The 21,177-nt window shown below is 39.0% G+C and overlaps 1 protein-coding gene across 1 annotated transcript in view; it reads left to right on the forward strand.

The window, feature by feature from the left end:
* fto (FTO alpha-ketoglutarate dependent dioxygenase) overlaps positions 1 to 21,177 on the forward strand; it is a 151,357-nt gene that overhangs the window by 15,474 nt on the left and 114,706 nt on the right. The window contains exons 2-3 of the mRNA XM_081359445.1: positions 18,566 to 18,643; positions 19,400 to 20,135. Coding sequence (XP_081215571.1) covers positions 18,566 to 18,643; positions 19,400 to 20,135 — 814 coding nt within the window. The remainder of the gene's footprint in view (positions 1 to 18,565; positions 18,644 to 19,399; positions 20,136 to 21,177) is intronic.

Genomic DNA, 21,177 nt, shown 5'->3' on the forward strand with positions numbered 1-21,177 from the left:
ATTATTTATTTCAATTGTCCCTTTTTGAGCTACTGATAGGATCAACCAGTAGGATTTTAGTACATTAGCATTCAGATTTTAGTTTTTCAAACAGTGCAGTGACACCTGATTAGCCTGCTGTGTGTGTGTGTGTTGGTTTCCCTTGTGCTAATTAAACGTGCACCTGGCTTGTCAGCTCTGAGAGGAAAATATTTATGTCAAGCCATACCTGCTTTTGTGACAATGTCCTCCTGACATCACTTCAATGGACTCTTTTCACAGACTGTGATGATGTGTTCCCACAGTTAAGATTTGTAAATCTAGCATTTTTTTGTTTATTTTTATATTAATGTACATTTATAAAACTATACTCAGTGTTATATTATCCAGGCACTAATGTACAAAAAGACGGATTCATATTGCTGTGAGGTTCAGTACACTTTAATTTTTTTAAATGTAAAATCAACAATAACTGTCTGGAAACAAATAGCCAGCAAGCTTCTGTATTTTGTAAAATTACTGTAAAACTAACAACATTAGTTTTATGCATACTGTAAAATAAAGTACATAATTTTCTGTTATTTAATTTTTATTTTTTTATTTTACATTTTTATTTTTGCTTCACATCAACAGCTTTATTCATGTTTCATCTTTTACATTTCATAGCTGAACTTCAATCAAATATACAGATTAGCATATTAACCATAATTTCATCAATGAACAAAATATCATTTATAGCCATACCAGTAAAATCACAGTAACACACTGTGTCAGTGGAAAATAAATGTTGGAAATATAATATAAATCTAACAATAAAAGAGTTAAAATACTTAATTATTAGTAGTATACACCAACAACAAGTGAATTAATATTGTCTTAAAACGTTTAAAACCACATGCTGTAAAGAAAAAGGTATTTTTCGCGACGACTCTTTCTGACTGTCTCAGGATGGACCGGCCGGTCTGCCAGCGTCGCTGCAGGAGGAAAATACTAGTTAGCACAGCTTTACTGGGAAATTGAGCAAATAACATTAGAATAATGTACAAGACGATTGTACATGTGTTTTAAGGTATACCTTCCAATTTAACATACTCCTAGGCCTTTCATCTTCACGATGATGCGGGAGGAAAAGGCCAGTTAGCACAGCTTTAACTTGGAAATGTAAAGCTTGCTCAAATATTATTATGGAAACGTATTAACTAAAATGTAGCTTTAGATCTAGCAAATAACATTAGAAATAAACATTTAAAATGATTAAAAGATCTAGAAATAAAAGTTAACCTTCCATACTCTTGTGGGCTTCAATCTTCATGATGAAACTAACTGTCAGTCACAGACCCGTTGTGTGAGGAGGTGTGTGGTTGTTTTTCGTGGTCATTTAGTACTGTATTTAGATTTACAGTAGGCTAATATTTTCCCTGAATGCATTGAATCTACAGTAAGATTAACAGCCATACAGTACTATACACAGCTAATACAGTTAGAAAATACCAAGAAAAAAAAAAATTCTTGCAGATACACTGCTAAATGCAAATGAATAGGCTATATAGATCAGAACTATGCATATTACTGTTGTTGCACATGCATCAATGTCTGTAAATTACTTTTCATTGCTAAAATTTAGATTTATACATCATAATAAACATGTTGCAATTAAAAATCACAATTCATTAGATGTTTGCAGTTGTTGTGAATTATTTGAATGTATTTGCAGTCATACATTTTTGTTTTATTAACCAGATGGACAATTAAACATTTACCTGAACATTAGTTACACGTAAATTCACATTTTAATTTTACTGTCAGATGGACAAATAAACATTTACCTGAACCTTAGCAACAAATTTATTATAAATTCACATTTAAATTTTACTGCACAATTAAGAATCAAATGACTTAGTATTTGAAATGAGTGCGGGTTCTCTAGTAACGTGCATATGTTAGCAATGGCTCCAACATAACAAGAACAGCAATCTACAGTGAGACATTTAAGATTATTTGCACGTCATTACTTTTACAAATAACTGGAATGGAATTTAAACAAAAAATATTGATACGAATATTGTTCTAGTAACGTTAATCTATTAGTTTGCATTTACATTGCACGTATCTATTTTGACATGCATTCATTTTTTTCCCCTTGTTGATCGCTGTAGAGCCTCAGTTAAAGCTGCTCGTGAATCGATCATCTCTTCCTTGTAGTTAATTTATAGCATCAAATAAACATGAATGAACATAAGGATTGTTGTTTTAACCGTGGAAAGACGTCAGTACACTCCGTTAAAAGAAAAAAAAAAGAAAAAAAAAAGTTCAAATCCTCTGACGTAGTTCACCCCAAAATTACAATTCTGTCAGTAATCACTCACCCTCATGTTGTTCCAACCCCGTAAGACTTTCGTTCATCTTCGGAACACAAATTAAGATATTTTTTGAGAATACTTTTTGCGCGTAAAAAAACAACAAAAATAACGTCTTTATTCAACTATTTATCTTCGTCTGTGTGGGCCTAAATGAATTCACGTAGTGTAACAGCGCAGCGCGTCTGGGCTGTACGTCACCACGTAGACTCACTATTGGCCGACGCTGGTCATGTGTGTGATGCGTGTGACGTACAACACAGAAGCGCTGCGCTGTTACACTACGTGAATTCATTCAGGCCCACACAGACGAAGATAAATAGTTTAATAAAGACGTTATTTTTGTTGTTTATTTGCGCACAAAAAGTATTCTCGTCGCTTGATAAACTTATGGTTGAGCCACTGTAGTCACTTGGACTATTTTCACGATGCATTTTTACTAACTTTCTGGGTTTGCAAGTTTCGATCCCATAGAAGCCTATGGAGGACAGAGACAGCTCTCAGATTTCATCAAACATATTTTAATTTGTGCTCCGAAGATGAACGAAAGTCTTACGGGGTTGGAACAACATGAGGGTGAGTGATAACTGTCAGAATTTTCATTTTTGGATTTTTGGGTGAACTATCCCTTTAACCTACTAAACAAAGTAACCCTCCCATGAGTCCTGACTGCTTTGTCGGACAAAAATGGTGGATCATCCGCGGATGGCGCATTATGATTGGTCAGATCGACTGTCAATCAAACTCCCTGCGCAGGGTCAATTGGCCGTTGGTCCTTTTAGCAGCATAAAAACAATGCTTTTATTCAAGTTATTATAGCCTCAAAAGCGCGAAAGAGCGCTCCCTTTACACTCACTAAAACGCTGTCACTCATCTCAGTTCGCAATCTCACAACGTTCTATTAAAATCAATAAAATTGTATGCACTGACTGCATAATGATTCTCTTACTTGCATTGTGTCTTTCTTAATGAGAGAATTCGCGAGTCTGCATAACTGGAGTCGCCGGCACTGAACAAAAACTTGCATTTTGAGCGGTAAGTGGATTCTAATATATACATCTCTGGTTGGCCATTGCGTTCTAAGAGATCAACAAAGATGTCTGTAATTGGCTACATTTCTCACCGCTGCAAAAACACGCTGTAAATAGGAACATTTCACATTCTCCAGAGCGCAAACTAAAAAAAAAACACGAATATTACATTGTTACGGTATCAACTGAGGGTGTGTTTCAGGGTGCTTGTATTTAAATTTGACTTTGTTTTTTTGTTTTTGTTTTTACCCATGGTTTAATATAATATATATATATATATATATATATATATATATATATATATATATATATATATATATATATATATATATATATATACACTCACCTAAAGGATTATTAGGAACACCTGTTCAATTTCTCATTAATGCAATTATCTAATCAACCAATCACATGGCAGTTGCTTCAATGCATTTAGGGGTGTGGTCCTGGTCAAGACAATCTCCTGAACTCCAAACTGAATGTCAGAATGGGAAAGAAAGGTGATTTAAGCAATTTTGAGCGTGGCATGGTTGTTGGTGCCAGACGGGACGGTCTGAGTATTTCACAATCTTCTCAGTTACTGGGATTTTCACGCACAACCATTTCTAGGGTTTACAAAGAATGGTGTGAAAAGGGAAAAACATCCAGTATGCGGCAGTCCTGTGGGCGAAAATGCCTTGTTGATGCTAGAGGTCAGAGGAGAATGGGCCGACTGATTCAAGCTGATAGAAGAGCAACTTTGACTGAAATAATCACTCGTTACAACCGAGGTATGCAGCAAAGCATTTGTGAAGCCACAACACGCACAACCTTGAGGCGGATGGGCTACAACAGCAGAAGATCCCACCGGGTACCACTCATCTCCACTACAAATAGGAAAAAGAGGCTACAATTTGCACGAGCTCACCAAAATTGGACAGTTGAAGACTGGAAAAATGTTGCCTGGTCTGATGAGTCTCGATTTCTGTTGAGACATTCAGATGGTAGAGTCAGAATTTGGCGTAAACAGAATGAGAACATGGATCCATCGTGCCTTGTTACCACTGTGCAGTTTGGTGGTGGTGGTGTAATGGTGTGGGGGATGTTTTCTTGGCACACTTTAGGCCCCTTAGTGCCAATTGGGCATCGTTTAAATGCCACGGCCTACCTGAGCATTGTTTCTGACCATGTCCATCCCTTTATGACCACCATGTACCCATCCTCTGATGGCTACTTCCAGCAGGATAATGCACCATGTCACAAAGCTCATATCATTTCAAATTGGTTTCTTGAACATGACAATGAGTTCACTGTACTAAAATGGCCCCCACAGTCACCAGATCTCAATCCAATAGAGCATCTTTGGGATGTGGTGGAACGGGAGCTTCGTGCCCTGGATGTGCATCCCACAAATCTCCATCAACTGCAAGATGCTATCCTATCAATATGGGCCAACATTTCTAAAGAATGCTTTCAGCACCTTGTTGAATCAATGCCACGTAGAATTAAGGCAGTTCTGAAGGCGAAAGGGGGTCAAACACAGTATTAGTATGGTGTTCCTAATAATCCTTTAGGTGAGTGTATATATATATATATATATATATATATATATATATATATATATATATATATATATATATATATATATATATAATATTGTATATGTATATGTGTGTGTGTGTATTTGTATTAGACACAATGTGAATTAAAACAATGTGTGTGTTTGAGTGGCACATCCTTTGCTCTCCACGGGTCTTATAATTCACTCCCACCTCTCTCCACCCAAATGACTCCTCCGCCTGAGCTGGTTTGACTGGTCATGTGGTGTTACGCAGGTCAGTAGGAGTAATTATTTCTAGCCGCTGAATACACACTGAAGATGAATAGTTTTTGAAGAGAGTGTAATGTGTGGCTGACCCATGCTGACACATGGTTCATCCCGACTCTACAGCCATGATTTATCCCTTCGGTCTGTGTGTGTTAACCAGAGGAGGGTGACAGCGCTCTTAGCTTCACTTCCATCTTCATCATGGAGAACAGGAGACAGTTGGAGAGAGAGGCTAATCATTTCCTCATCTCTCTGCTGCCTCATATATGGGACTTATGTCTGATCTCTGACTCACAAAGCAAAGGAGATGCCGAGACACTTGTAGCCCTCGGACAGTGTGCCTTTTTCTTTTTTTTAGATAAAACATGACGAGTTCATCTAAGGCCGTAGTTTTACCATTTGATTTAAGGGATCCAGTCACAAGTGGACAGTACTAAATTCAGGCGTAAAAAGGCTATGTTCAAACTGCAAGTCTTCGCGCTCGATTCTGATTTATCGTTGTGTCTTTTTTCTTTTTTCTTTCTTTTTTTTTTATGTGGCCACTGGCCAGTATCGAATTCGAGTGTGAACTGGTCACAGTACTGAACTGACCTGAGCTGAACTGATAAAGAGGATGCAGATGAGGATGCAAAGTTTCTATCAAATAGTTTTATTTGTAAAAAGAAAAAAGTTGGGCGACACTTGGTATTTTTTCATCAGTTGTTGAGTGGATAGAGGTATATCTGAATGCGAGCATGCAGTCGATTGTAAGGAAGGGCTGATTTTTAAGTGGACTAAATGATTGGAGGTTTGTACTGTTCATACTGTAAAAAATAAATAAAAATTGCATATTTGGGCTACTTTTGCCTGCAGTCTGATAGCATTTCTTGTGAACTAGCTATGTAGTAGATTTGACCACAAGTGACTACAGGACACACATGCATGTTGAGGTTTATATACAATTTGTCACTTATTTCATGATTAGCAGCATCGCTTCATTAGTAGTTGTTGCTGATTTGAAAAAGTTTTGTTCTGCTTTGTTGGTAAATTCTAGTTCGGTGAAGTCAAATTTGACTAATAAAGGATCTAAATGTTACAGATTACAGATTTGGGCTGAATTCAAAGAGCTCAAACTTTAAATAGTGATATTGGCTGTATTGTGGGGAAGTGTAGATTTCCACATTTTGAATGTAGGCCTACCAGTATTATTATTTCTCATTTATGATTTATTACTTAAAGTCGAGATGTAAGAGAAGTAGCGTTAGATTGTTTCTTCCATATTGTGATGTACATCCGAGTGAATGTATTATATTTTTAAAAAAGTAAGACGGCACTTGATTCTTTCCATCAGTTGTTGTGAAAGGGCTGGGGTTTAAGTGGACTAAATGATTGAAGTCTGTCACCAGAGAGATGTCTGTCATTTCACTGGAAGATTGAGTTATGACATTTTGCTTAAAAAAATTATAAAGTCAATAAATAAATAAATAAAGTATGCATGGATGAATCATCACAATAGGATCAATAACATGCATTTAGAAAATGGATAATTTTATTTCATGCTGACTTAAAATGTTGTTGATTTTTGAATGTATTAACAGCAATCTCTTGGCTGACCATATGAGATTGGATTACCTGAGACCTAAAATGGTAACAAAATTAAACTAGGATAAACAAGCATATCTGTGTACTATAAGAGGCAGTGTTAAAGGGATAGTTCACCCCAAAATGAAAATTCTGTCATCATTTACTCTCCCTCAAGTTGTTCCAAACCTGTATGAATTTCTTTCAAGATATTTTGAAGAATATTGGTAACCAGATACCAGTTGATGGATGCCGTAGACTTCCCTAGTATTTATTTTTTCTACTATGGAAGTCAATGGGTGCCTTCAACAGTTTGATTACCAACATTCTTTAAAATATCTTTTTCTGAGTCCAACAGAAAAAAGAAACTCATACAGGTTTGGAACAACTTGAGGAGTGAGTACATGATGACAGAATATTCATTTTGGCGTGAACTATCCCTTTAATGGAGACATGGGCGTCTGCAGCCGTTCCTGCTGTGAGACACTCACTATAGGGCCAGAGATTTGTCACTAGGTGGCAGCTGGACATCATGAATGTATCTGTTTTTACTTCCCCCTCTCTCAGCAGATGTTAAAGTTTCGTTTTTTTTGTAGGGTGATGCTGCTCTATGATGGCTTCTCTTGCATCTGTGATGCTGTAAAGAGCCCAGGAGCATGACCCGCCCCGCTCCGCCCTGTTAACCCTTCTGATTGGCTCTAATTCTTAGTGGCACAGTACATTGGGCACATGACAGTAACGGTGTTCCAGATCGCTGGTGAGCGAGCCGCCTCAAAACACACCCCACATGCTCTCTCCCACACACACAAACTGGATCGTGTTAGTGTCACTTCTGTTTCACTGGTCTCATATGAACTTAAGTGCTTAAGCAGACTGTTCAATATGCCACCAGCAATTACATTTTCAAATGGGTGGGTTTGCAAACATCATCTGTGTTAATCTGTCTGTCACTGCCCGAGTTTCTGCCGGAGGGAGGAAAGAGGATTAAGTTATTCAGTCCCTGGTAGAATATTCTCTTTGTTCACCCTGACTGAAGGAGAAGTAAATAAAGCAACAAGATTTCATCCTGACGAGTTAAAAAAGGCAGATTCCTCCTGCCATGTCTCTTGGATTTGGCTAATGCTGTTCAGACAAGTCGTCCTCCCAGAATCCGTTTAGAAATCATCAAAACGTGAGAGGAGTCCAGCGCTGGGAAAGAGCAGAGAGCGGCCTGGGATATAGACTGTGGAATATGAACTTGCACGTTTAGATATCGATTATACACATCTCCATTTCCTTCGATTCAGTTCTGATTCACAAACTCTTAATTTGGGTATATTTAAATGACAATTTGCTTACACATGAAATTAATTCTGTCTCAGATTATGATGTTGATTATACAGGAAACCATGTGTAATGTTAGAAAGATTTCTATTTAGTGGCCAAGCACCGAAGATACGTAGGCACCTAACTGTAATCGTTAGTCTTCTTCTTCTTCTTCCGCTCATGAGTCTATGGCACCCCATAGAACTGCTTGTGGGAAATGTATGTAATTTGGCACACAGATAGAGGAGAGTCTGAACATTAAAGGGATAGTTCAGGATTTTAGACATGAATCTCTACAGCTTCCCCATAAGCAGTGTGGTGCATTGACCATGACTTACCCCCGACAGCGTCCTGTGAGCCGAGCTCCGGTCCAGTTTTGGTCAAGATGAAATTAGTCCGGCAAGTTTGCTGGGGTCACGGCAATAAAGCTTTTTTCTTCTCAAATCAATATGTGTTCAAAAGAGTGATATATTTGCAGCACAAAACCACTGTCTATGGAGAGGTCAGACCTCGTAATGGCTTGGCACTATTTTCGTCCCCATCATATCACTGCGCGCTGCCGCTACCTACAGCCAGCTGGGAGCCGCGCACGTGTCACTTTGTTTACAGCTCGTAAAGAGAACGATAACATGTCTGACTACAGCAGCGACGATGACAACATTGACTTCGACACACAGCCAAAAGGATATCTTTACGAACCTGAATACACAGATGACGAGTTACGCCAGATGGAGTTAGAAAGGACAGAAAGAGAGAGGATGGACAGAGAAGTTGAACAAGTTGAAGCTGTAGCTATGTTAGCTCGTTCGTGTAGCTGTTCTGAGCACGTAAACACTGCTGTAAACACTGCCGAACAACTGAAAAAGTGGTGTGCGCCTGCGCAGCTCGCAGCTGGCTGTAGGTAGCGGCAGCGCGCAGTGATATGACAGGGGAGAAAATAGTGCCAAGCCATTACGAGGTCTGACCTCTCCATAGACAACGTTTTAGTGACGCAAATATATCACTCTTTTGAACACATATTGATTTGAGAAGAAAAAAGCTTTATTGTCGTGACCCCAGCAATCTTGCCGGACTAATTTCATCTTGACCAAAACTGGACCGGAGCTCGGCTCACAGGACGCTGTCGGGGGTAAGTCATGGTCAATGCACCACACTGCTTATGGGGAAGCTATAGAGATTCATGTCTAAAATCCTGAACTATCCCTTTAACCACATCAATTTTGTAGTCTCTAACTCAGTCCCTCTAGCGCCACCAACAGTCCAAAGTAATGATGCTGAAAATTCAGCTTTGCCATCACAGGATAGGAATAAATTACACTTTAAAATTAAACAATGAAACAGTCTGAACATGTACAGTACACAGCTCTGTTTGTGCTGTATACTAGGCTACCAAAGCGATACCCATGTCTTGATTCACAGTGCCAGGGAACAGCTGACAGCAGTGGTAAAATGATCTGATTTATTGTTTGAACTTCCAAGAACAGAGTAATCAGTGTGTCATGCTGGGATTTTCAGATGTGAGTCAACAGCACAGTCCCTCACACAGAAACACATTCTTTAGCTCAGGTTGACAGGAACGCTTTTAAAACATTTTACACCAGTGTGCCAAAATGTTATTGAGTTGTTTATTGTAGGAAGATCCCAGCTCCTGTTCTTTTCAGCTTGAAACGCTCCGAGCGGGGCAAGCATGCTCCATCACTCAGCTGGGCCAAACAAGCGTGACGCTCCCGCTAGCAGAAATTTAACGCCTCACCCGCTTATTGATCCTTCCTGCAGAGGAAAGAGAGAGAGAGTGGGTGAGAAAGGGGCGGCAGGTCTAGGCCGGACACTGTCCTTGACTCCATGTCCGCTGGAGAGCCCTGGAGGACGCACCACTTCCACTGCCCTCCACATCAGCAGCCTCCTCCCTGGGGCTCGCTGCACTTTACAGCAGGATATTGATTTTGTAGGAGGAATGCAAGAAGGGGGATAGCGAAAGAATGTAAAAAAGACAAACTGGAAGCTTGAACAGGTGAAGGGAAGAGGAGAAGGAAAGGGAGATATTGAGGCATAAAAATGAGGGTTGATGGGTAACTGATGTGCTTGACTGCTCACCAGGACGAAGGACAGACTGAGTTAAACCACTCTTAAATATCTTAATCATCTTCAGCCGATACAAACAACCATAGTGCAGTAGTCATAGCAGGTAGTCACATGATACTAAAATAATACATAATAAAAATGACCATGGTACTGTACCATATAGTGAAGGCTGGATTTAAAAATGTCATGGTGTAAATGTAGCATTTATTTTTTATTTATCCTTTTTTTTTTTTTTGAAATACTCTGAATCTACAATTTATTGTTGAAAAGCTAACTATTAATGCAAATTAATTAGAAATAAATGGTTCAAATATTTACTCAATAGCTGATTCGTTTTTTTGGTATCGTGAAATGCAAGAGTTCACTGTTATTGTTATATTGCAAGATCCATGTCTAAAAATACGTTATTGTATGACACTTTTTTTTAACATAACATAACGTCCTCCATCCGTTCCACTCATTTTCAGCTCTTTGTACTGTGTACACTACTATTTCCATCACTCCTGCCACAGTATTAACCATCACAAACTGCCTGTCTGCAATAAAATCCTGGATGAACGCCAACTTCCTTAAACTCAACTGCAATAAATCGGAAATCATTGTCATTGGTCCCAAATCACTCCTCCCCTCCACCCAAGATTTCACTCTATCTGTCGATGGCCATACAGTTACCACCTCTCCCCAGATCCAAAATCTTGGTTTCATTTTTGACCCCACACTCACATTTAAGCCTCATATCCGTCATATCACCAAAACTGCCTTTTTCCACCTACGTAACATTGCTCCCCTACGCCCCACCCTCTCCACATCTGCTGCTGAAACTCTCATCCATGCATTTATTACATCAAGACTCGACTACTGCAATAGCCTCCTATATGGTCTCCCTTCCTCTGATTTACAAAAACTGCAATATGTTCAAAACTCCGCTGCCCGTCTCCTCACCCACACCCGCTCCAGAGACCACATCACCCCCATCCTTCAACAGCTTCACTGGCTCCCTGTACAACAGCGCATTCATTACAAAGTTCTGCTCATCACCTACAAAGCCCTCAATAACTTGGCCCCTCCATACCTCACAGACTTCTTGCAGCACCACAACCCCTCCCGACGCCTCCGCTCAGCCGACTTAAACCTTCTCAAACCCATCACCAAATCAAAGCACCGAACCTTGAACCTGAACCTGAACCTTGCCCCCACCCTTTGGAACTCACTCCCCATCCACATCAGAAACTCTGACTCACTGACCACCTACAAAAAACTGCTCAAAACTCACCTGTTTCAGCTCGCCTACAATCTACATTTTTGTTTGTTTTTGTTTGTTTGTTTCATTTGTAAAGCGTCTTTGCGTCCCTTGAAAAGCGCTATATAAGACTTATGTATTATTATTATTATTATTATTATTATTTATTTGATTAAAAATATAGTAAAAGTATTAATATTGTGAAATATCTTATTGTAATTTATTCCTGTGATGTCAAAGCTGAATTTTCAGCATTATTACTCAAGTCTTCAGTGTTACATGAATCATGATCCTTCAGAAATCATTCTAATGTGCTGATTTGCTGCTGAACAGAAATTGCTCAATGTTGAAAACCATCGTGCGGCTTAATTTTTTTTAAACTGATACATTTTTAATGATACTTTAATGAATAAAGTTCAAAAGAACAGCCTTTTTTGAATTAGAAAACTTTTGTAACATTATAAGTGTCTTTTACTCCCAGTTTTGAGCAATTTATTGTATCCTTGATGAATAAAAGTATCAATTTCTTTAATAAAAATTGTAACGGTAGTGTATAGAGTTTCACTTGAATCAGTACAAACTTTGTGAAACAGAAACGTGTGTAGTCTAATCTGGAGGTTAATGCTAAACTCTCCTTTCCATCAACATAATCCTAACATTGATGTTTGCTAACTAACACAGTGACTAGTGTGCCATAGACTAACCCAGTGCCTGTGTGTTTTTCTGCTTGTGTGAGTGTAGCTCCATCAGTGCGTCTGACCTTTCACCTCTCTTCGCTCCTCTTTCTCCTGTCCTGGCAGCTTGTGACGTGATCGGTCACAGAAACATCTTTTTCTGCTTTTGGATGAGGACGGGTGTGAAATAGATGTCGACATACACACACACACACACACACACACACACACACACACACCCTGAAAAGCACTTAAGCTCAAGGGCTGTGTGTTGTGCGTCAGGCAGGCAGTGGAGCAACTCTCTTGTGTGCATTTTTAAATACTTTCAAGTGATTGATTCGAGAACCTGGGCTTCAGTCGCAGGCTTACACCTGCTAAAGACCTTACCAGAGAGAGTGAATGAGAGTAACTGGAAAAGACATGCGAAGTGTCGTGTGACATTAAAGCTTCTGATGTGTGAGAGTGTGTGAGTTGCTTGGGTGTGTGTTTTAAGCAGGTGTAATATGTGTACTGTGTTTAAAGCTAATAGATGATCCATGTCTTAGTTGACACATTAGTAGTTTTAAACTCTGACGGTTTCTAACCTAGCTATAATTTTTGGGACAAAATAACTAAAATGTTACTGTAAAATTGCAGAAGTTGGAATAACTAATCACTCTGTCAGTCTGTCATTAGATTTCTATATTTTTGGAGCCGTGGCGTGACTACTTTAATTTTTGTTCCCATTTTTTTTTTAGTATGTTTAAAGTTGGAATAATACAAAACAAACTCTTCAGTTTTCAGTCTCAACACTTTAGATTGAGATACTACGACTTTTGCCTCAGTAAACTCCTTGTTTCTGCTTATTAATAGTTAGTAAGATAGTTGTTCAATTTAGGTATTGGGGATTTAGGAATGGAGAACAAGGTCATGCAGAATAAGGCATTAATATGTGCTTTATAAGTAATAAACAGCCAATATCCTAAAATTCATGCTAATAAGCAACTAGTTAATAGTGAGAATTGGACCCTGAACTATAGTGTTACCAACTCTTCTTTTAGAGACATTTTCAGCAACTTTGTCCCTCAAAAAAGAAAAAGATTCTTATTTATTTATTATTAACTTAAAATAAATATACAATTATACTATATATTTAGTTATATATTAACCAAAAATAGAAATTCTTCTTAAAGTAATTAGTGGTGCTATAACTAATGCTCATACTTGGGGTTAGAGATTTTAAAAAAAAAAAAAACTATTACTATTAAACTGTACAGTTTGTACTCTGCCAGATAATTATATGAAAGCAATCCAAATACTTCTATCTGTGCAGATATCATTTTTGTGCATTGCTATGAATAGACACATACTGTAACAAGTACATGTTGCATTCTCAGCAACTGCCATTAGGGGTGCTCTAGCAGGGATTATGGTAATTGTCTTTGTTTGTTTACTGTCGGTCTTCTCTTTGTGGTAACAAAGTAGTATTTGCTTACTCTCAGGTTTATTATTATTATTACCTCCATTGGCAAAGCCTTCGCGCCTGCATTTGCATACTTGCGTGATTATAACAGCCTAGAACAACCTAGAAAACACATAGTAATGCCCTGGCAACCACCCACAAACCTTTGTTCCAACTTTTTCACATTTAAGCACCACTCAGTTGTTGTCCTGTTTATAACTAAACTAATAACAACAGAAGAACTGCAGGGTGTCATTTTGTAGGCAAACCCAGAAGTTAGCATTACACTGGTTCCCTTGAAAAAAACAAAAAAACAGGCTTTTCTACAGGCTTTTGGATTATTGCAGAACATAGGCTCTGTGATCAACAAAAGCTTTTGTTCATCCATATTAAACGTTTGAAACCTAAATACAATCGCCAGAAGTTAAAAGCTATATGTAAGCTATTAATGAACTACAACACGCACAACTTCAACGTCACCACTAAGCTTCTGACAACTCTTTCAATCATTATTTAAAATCTACATGCTGGAAACTCTGAGTTAGAATAGTTTGCAACAGCGCAGGTATAAGCACAAAGAGGCTGTAATAGCGGACTGAGTGCTTTTTCCTGTTCTGTGTAATGATGTTAAATGTCTCTGACAACCTCAGTAGTCCTATTTAGCCATTTGCTAGCAACCGCCTTTTTCAAGACACATAGAAGGCATTCATAATTCTTGAGGGGGCCATCATATACTAGTGTTGGGTGGGGGTGGGGGTATAGTTAACTTGTTAACTATATATACACTATAGATTGTTAACTATAGATTGTCAATTGTGTAAGTGAATGTGTTTTGTCATTTAACCACCTTTACAGTGATCATGTTAGTTGACTCGGGATAGGTGCCAGCATGTTAGTGTGCTCCACAATTCTGAGAATTGGATCTGTTTGATTTACATCACGTAAATTCATCTACTTCTCCCAAAAACACATACAAGTAAGGGGTCGGTGAACTGGGAAAAGAAAAGAGTCAGCTTTATGGTTACCTATACCAAGTGGCATAACTTTGTTTTAAAAAGTGGGTGGGACAGGTGAGGTGAGGTGAGGTGAGGTGGGGGTTGCTAATACAATGCTAAATCAGATATATGTACAATAACATTATGATGTCCAGCAATCGATTTAAATAGTAGGCTACATGAGGTTTAATTTGTAGTTTATTGAGATGCAGCCTATAATATATGTTGTCAGTGCCGAGAATTTTCGTGTGAATAAATACATAGATCCGCCTATTTGATCAACGTGTATCTTAATGGTCCAGTGGTAGAACTTTCGCCAAGCTTGGTAGAGGTTCTTGGTTCTAATCCGCACTCGTATATATATTTTTTTTCTCGTATATATTTTTTTTCCTTAATCAAAACCGAATATGTTCATCAGTGGTTGTAAATCAAGCAGGGACACGTTTGTGTGCATTATGTTTTGTGATTTCACCAGAACGAGTAGAGAGTGTCCGCAACGGATTGAAGCGCGCGTCCGAGTGAAGACTTTGCGCGAGTCACACGAGGAAACACTGTATCCGCACCACTGATCGCAGCGGCAACGAGCACTTTGATCACTTGATTTAAAAAACACATTTCAGCGCTAGATCGTCTCTTATTTAAAAAACAAATGAAAGAATGCTCTGCTAGTTAACTGGAGATGTTTTATTTATTTGTAGAATTGGTACATTCGTGCCGCGAGATGTTTTAAAAAGTGGTGGGGACAATATCGACCCTGGCAAAAAGTGGTGGGGACATGTCCCACCCGTCCCACCCGCAAATTACGCCTATGCCTATACCTAGGAAAAATTGATACCGGGGGGACACAAATCAGATCTGAGGAGGGGAATACCCCCTTTAGCCCTTATGTGTTGTCAGGCATGGAATTAAGTGTAAATATAACAACAGACCTTATTTTGGGTGTTTAACCAAAAACCCATTGACTTTGGAACAATGGAACCGTTTCCAGACTTTTCATTCGGCCTAACTCTAGTCGGCCAAATCTAAATGGTCAATAATGTGGTGCCTGTTTCCATAGGACCGTCCTGTTTGAGCTGAGCTAACCGTGAGTTTACCACATGGATCATTTGGCTGTCAGCTAAACCTCCTCTGCGGTGTTCACATCTTTGTAACATGATGGAAACTCTTTCCTGTTACTTAGAGATCCTTACACTCTGACTACATTTCCACTTTCGTATGGCTGTGAGTCTGTTTGAGTCGGGTCCACGGGCGTGTGTCATGGCACCTATGTGGTGTGTTCTCGCAGGCAAGTTCGATGCAGTCACACACAAGCCTTCAGCATGAGGTAAACGGCTCTGTTTACTCAGGTGTGTCCGTTTTCTCATTCCCTTCCCTTTAAGGAGGACATCCCCTGCTTTTCCTCTTGCTTCTGTCCGCTTGTACCTCCGTCACCCACAGAATACATTCCGCAACTCCCTGACAAATAGGAGATGTGGAGGAAGTGTGTTTGATGTGTGTGTCCGCCGCCATGTTTGGGTTTGATGTTGTACAGGTTAGCTGTCGGAGTGTTTGATTCAGCAGGAGAAGAGGAGCTCAGTAACTGGTGACACACAAGCTCCAACCGTGTACTCGCCAAACACGGCGCTCTATTATACACATGGATCTCAATACCTCCAGACACACATACATACAATAAAACTCTCAGATGTGTTGGCAAACACACTGTACTGTAAGGATTTTTTATTTTTATTTTCAGTCGCTCAGATTTGTACTTGCGCTACCAATATTTTCACTAGCCGCACCATAAAGATATTTTTTAGTAGCACATTTCATGTTTATTACAAAAAAATATTAATTTACTTTTTTTTTTTTCATTTTTTTTTTACATCAATTTGCAATTTTTATTTACAAAAAATTACTTTTTAACCCATTATTCCAAGCTTTTTTGACAACATTTCAAGAATTTTCAGTGCTGGGAAAAGTTTGTACACCCCATGATAACTGTTGTGCTATTTTATTTTTATTTGATCATTTTTGTATATTATTTACTTGTAATAAAATATATAAGATTCCTTTTCTGCTTGCCAGTGTCTCTGATTTGTACTTGATCTGCCAATATTTAAACTGGCAGCACCATAGCCTATATATTTTTAAGCAACATTTTTTTCCATTATTTTACATTGTTGAATGTTGTTGTTTTTTCTACTCTCATGTATAAGGGTAGCTGTTTCTCCTTGAGGTTTACTCAGCCAGTTCCACAAGAATACATATTAAGTTTATTAAAAAGGACAATTTTTTTTTCTACTTAAACCCAACCTAATTTTTTTCTTTTAGTTCTATGTTTGACTGTCTACCTGTCTCTGATCTAAGAGGAGAGCTGGTCTTGTTAATTTGGTTTGAGTTATTGTTTGTGTGTGTGTGAATGAATGCACGTTTTTTTCCCTTCATTTGTTTATGTGTGTGTATGTCGTGTGTGAGAGAAAAGAGCATTCGCTTAGGCTCATCTGTGGAGTAGAATGGGTCTGTCTCTTTATTTCTTTGGAATTTGTGAGCAGCTTGATGTATTTGACATCTGCGTGACAGGCCACTGCTCCTCAAGACAAACCCAGAAACTTTGCTGCCCAGACCAGCTGTGTGTGTGTGTGTGGCATTGTGTTTGCACATCAGAGCAGCCAAGCATTGCCACTTGTGGAAAAAATACACACAAACACACATCCACTGGCCCTTTCTTTTTAATACCCATCGCTTCTGTCATGAGATAAATTTTGACACCAACAGTGAGTATGTGTCAAGTTGTCAGTTTATCTCTCTTCTTCTCTTCCGTTTATGCATCCACTTTGTCTCATTCTCACCCTTTTCCTTAACCTTATTCTTCCCTTCTCTCTATCTCTCTTAGGCCTTTAAGTCAGGACTGTCCATGAATAGTGCATGTTATTTTGTTTTGTAGATTTCTATTTGACAGTCTGTCTGTCTTTTGTCTTTTTATTGTTTTTGTTTAGCAGAAATAACCGTAAGAATCGTGTCTAGACTGGGCTGCATCAAACCCTCCAGAACGTCTTTTTCTCAAGAGTCTCCTTGTTCCGTTATTGCAAAACCTTGCAGTAACTTTAACGGTTATACAGTCCTATTTCCACTCATGAACACATCCGCACACTCTCGCACGTGCACCCATGTCCTTTCTCAAATCAGGACGTAACCTTTTTAATGCTGTTACTTTAATGTTATTAACAGGACATTTTATTTTACTCTAAAAGTCAAGACCCATTTGGGCGAAGTCTTGCCGTTCTCCGCACTCACAAAAAGCCCTTCCCATGTGAAAACACTGCCATTATTAACATGGCTGAAATGTGAAACTCAGTCTTCGTAAATGTCAGGAAATATAGGGCATATATATGGCCCTCTTTCTCCGTTAACGTCTCGGCTGTGTGTCTACGTTCTTAAGGGAACAGCGTGACCATTCTGCCGAGCTGCTTGACGGGGGTCTCCGGCACGGAGGCCGGAGCGGGGTCACTGATGTAACACCCCCCACCGTCCCACCTGAACGGGGTGAGAGAAAGCCGTTTCTCTTGCACCTGCAGTGAAGAAATAGAGGACGTGTGTATGTCGCAGAAGGACGGGAGTGAGTGCACTTGTGAAATTTATTTGGGTATCAGAGTTTTACACCGGTTGCTGTTGGATTTACAGGTCGGAATGGAATGCAGCCCAATGAAACGCGCTTTGATGGGCAGAGCAGGTTGAGTTTTAACAGACGAGCGATGCATAGAAGGCCGTAGTTTATGTGTCTTTGAGAAGGTTCTCTGCTAGAGCCGTAAAAGCCTGAGATACCCATGAACAGGAGTACTATGGGATGGCAGCAGAGGGTTCTGGGTAATGTGCTCTGACTATGAAGAGACACTTGTTATAGTGCGCAAACTTTTCCTCTTTTCTAGCTCTTTAATTGTGTAGATGTGTGAATGCTTTTACATCTAATTTTGTATTAATTAGCTGGTAATCTATTTGTTAATAAAGTCCCCTATGGACTTTCCAATACACTGCCTGATGAAAACATTAAAGAATGTGTGAATAAAAGTCTTCATTTATGTGTATTTGTGTTTTTTTTTTTGTCATCACTACAGAGGCGGAGGCTTATACAGGAACTGGGGGAGCAGAGGATTCCCTACCTTTCTCCTACAGACCCAGGATTTCAGGATCTGGTTAGAAATTTATACAAATATCCACACTACTTCATAATTTCAAATCTGATATATGTACTCTACTGTTTAAAAGATTGGGGTCAATAAGATTTACTGTTGGAACAGCAACACGGACACATTAAATTGATTAAAAGTGACAGTAAAGACATAGGCCCAGTTTCACAGAAAAGGCTTAGATTAAGCCATGATTAGGCCTTAGATTTGCCCAAATTTTCTCACGGTTGTGTGTAATGTAAAGATTTCAATGGATTTCTGCGGTCATAGAAAACTTCAAATCAAGAGGCATGGAAAACGATAAATAATTTTGGTGCCATTGTCATCATCAAACAGAACTGCAAAAACTAGTAGGGCTGTTTTAAAACAAGTTTCAAACACCCCCGCTCAATCTTTGAGGTCTGCCCCAAACATACACTGTTTGGTCGACCATTAGGGCAGATCAAACAGATTTCAATTGTGTAATGAATGTAATTCGTTTAATGTCGCTAGTCGTGCAGAAATGACACACTTCACATTTAGAAGTTTTGGAATTTCTCTAGGGAATATGTTTTCCATATTTTTTTCTGCTCTAAAATATTGAAATGACTAGAAAATGCTTTTCAGTCAGATTTTTTTTATCAATTAAAAGAAAAGATCTAATTGTCACAAACAAATGGAAAGAAGTCACTGAAAAGCATTGATCAGAAAGTGAGGTTTTTTGTTTTGTTTTGTTATGTTTTTAATAATTACATTTGTTTGCTTGTGTCTGTAATCTGACAGTGGGACTCCAGTTACGCAGGACTGGCTTTACGGCAGTCCGGTACCCTGCCAGATGGTCTTCATGAGAAGGTGCAGTCTGCTCTGATAACTCTACAGCGGCGTGGATGTCTCCTCCGAGATCTTGTCCGAGTCCGAGACCGGGATGTTTTTACGGCCGTTTCACGTGCTCTCGTGGGTCAGCCGGGCTACACGTACCGTTATCTGGACACCCGTCTGTTCACCATCCCCTGGCACTGTGAGGGAGAAGAAGGTCAGAAAGATGAGAAAGAGAAACAGTGCTGTGACTCTGACCTGAGGGACGCTTGCAAAGCATTGTGGGAGCTCAATCAGTTCTTTTGCTCGGATGTACAGCAGACAAACGTGAGAGGCGTCAAGCGATCCCGCAGTGACACCGAAAACAGCGAAGACACGCCGGGGGAGGGGACGTGCGAAGAGAGTGTTAAGGACAGGTTACTTGAGAAGCAGGAGGAGGAGGAGGAGGAGGAAGACAGCGGTCAGGGCTGCTCCCATTCCTCACCTCCTTCATCCGCTCCGCCACCTGCTATATCCAGCTCGGTTCAGTTTAACGTTACCCTCATCAATTACATGGACCCCACTGCCATGACTCAACTGAAGGAAGAGCCTTATTACGGCATGGGCAAAATGGCAGTTGGTTGGCATCATGACGAGAACCTGGTTCCTCTTTCACCAGTTGCTGTCTACAGCTATAGCTGCCCAGCAGAGCCAAAGAATGAAGGTGAGGGGTCAAAAGCCTTGGGTAGAGCATGTAAAATAATATTGTCTCAAAGGCTCTATCAGTGTGGTTCACAACCTCTTTAACTCCAAGGCCCCACTTTGTCCAGACAATATTTGAAGGCCCATCCAAGCTGATTAGTATCTTTAATACATGATGTACTAGTCTTATTATGTCAGTTTACTGTTGTACATCTTTGTTTTAGTGTTTTTTGTGTTTAATATAACTGGACACGCGTCCTCAACCCGTGTCCTGAATCTGTGCTCTGCTTTCTTCTCAGAAGTTTCATATCCCCCTCTTCACTCTTTTTGTCCAATAACTCTCAGAAATAGGAATAAAAAAATGTATTTAATAGATTTTTTTTAAATAAAATAACAAGTTATTGATTTAGTAGTACATTGTTTTATGTATGAATTTATTTAAAAAATATAATGTTCCACTTCAAAAAGACCTTCCATAATAGATTCAACTGCATTGATTTTTCCCCAGAAAAGTTCATAATCAGAATTTCATTAGTTATTAATGAATAATAATAATGGATAAAACATAGATTTACTTTAAGAATTTGCATTGTGACTGAGAAATTGAATCGCATCTTGTCTTAAAGCGATAATTAACTGGAAAAAGTCTGTTATTATTATTTACTCACCCTCATGTCGTTCCAAACCTGTATGACTTTCTTCTGTGAAACATACAATGAGATATTTCAAAGAACAGTTTTTGTCCAAACAGTCACAGTCCTTGTGGTCCAAAACATTTTTTTTCTTTCTTCAAAATATCTTTATGTATGTTCTGGAGAAGCAAGAAATGCATTTTTGATCGAACTCTCTCTTTTAACATTCCCACCCATTACAGTTTTATTGAAGGGCCAAAACAGTCCGGTATTTTTTTAGCTTACCACTGCTGAGAACCTAAAACATTTATGATGACACCAACCAGTTCAAAACCATCCTTCACTTAATGGCTCGAATGTGCTCATGCAGCCATTGTATGAACTTGCTCCATGAAGGAGCCAGATCTTCCATATTTCACACGAATCTCACTG

This window comes from Scardinius erythrophthalmus (assembly GCF_964197995.2).
Source record: "Scardinius erythrophthalmus genome assembly, chromosome: 2".
Lineage (NCBI taxonomy): Eukaryota > Metazoa > Chordata > Actinopteri > Cypriniformes > Leuciscidae > Scardinius > Scardinius erythrophthalmus.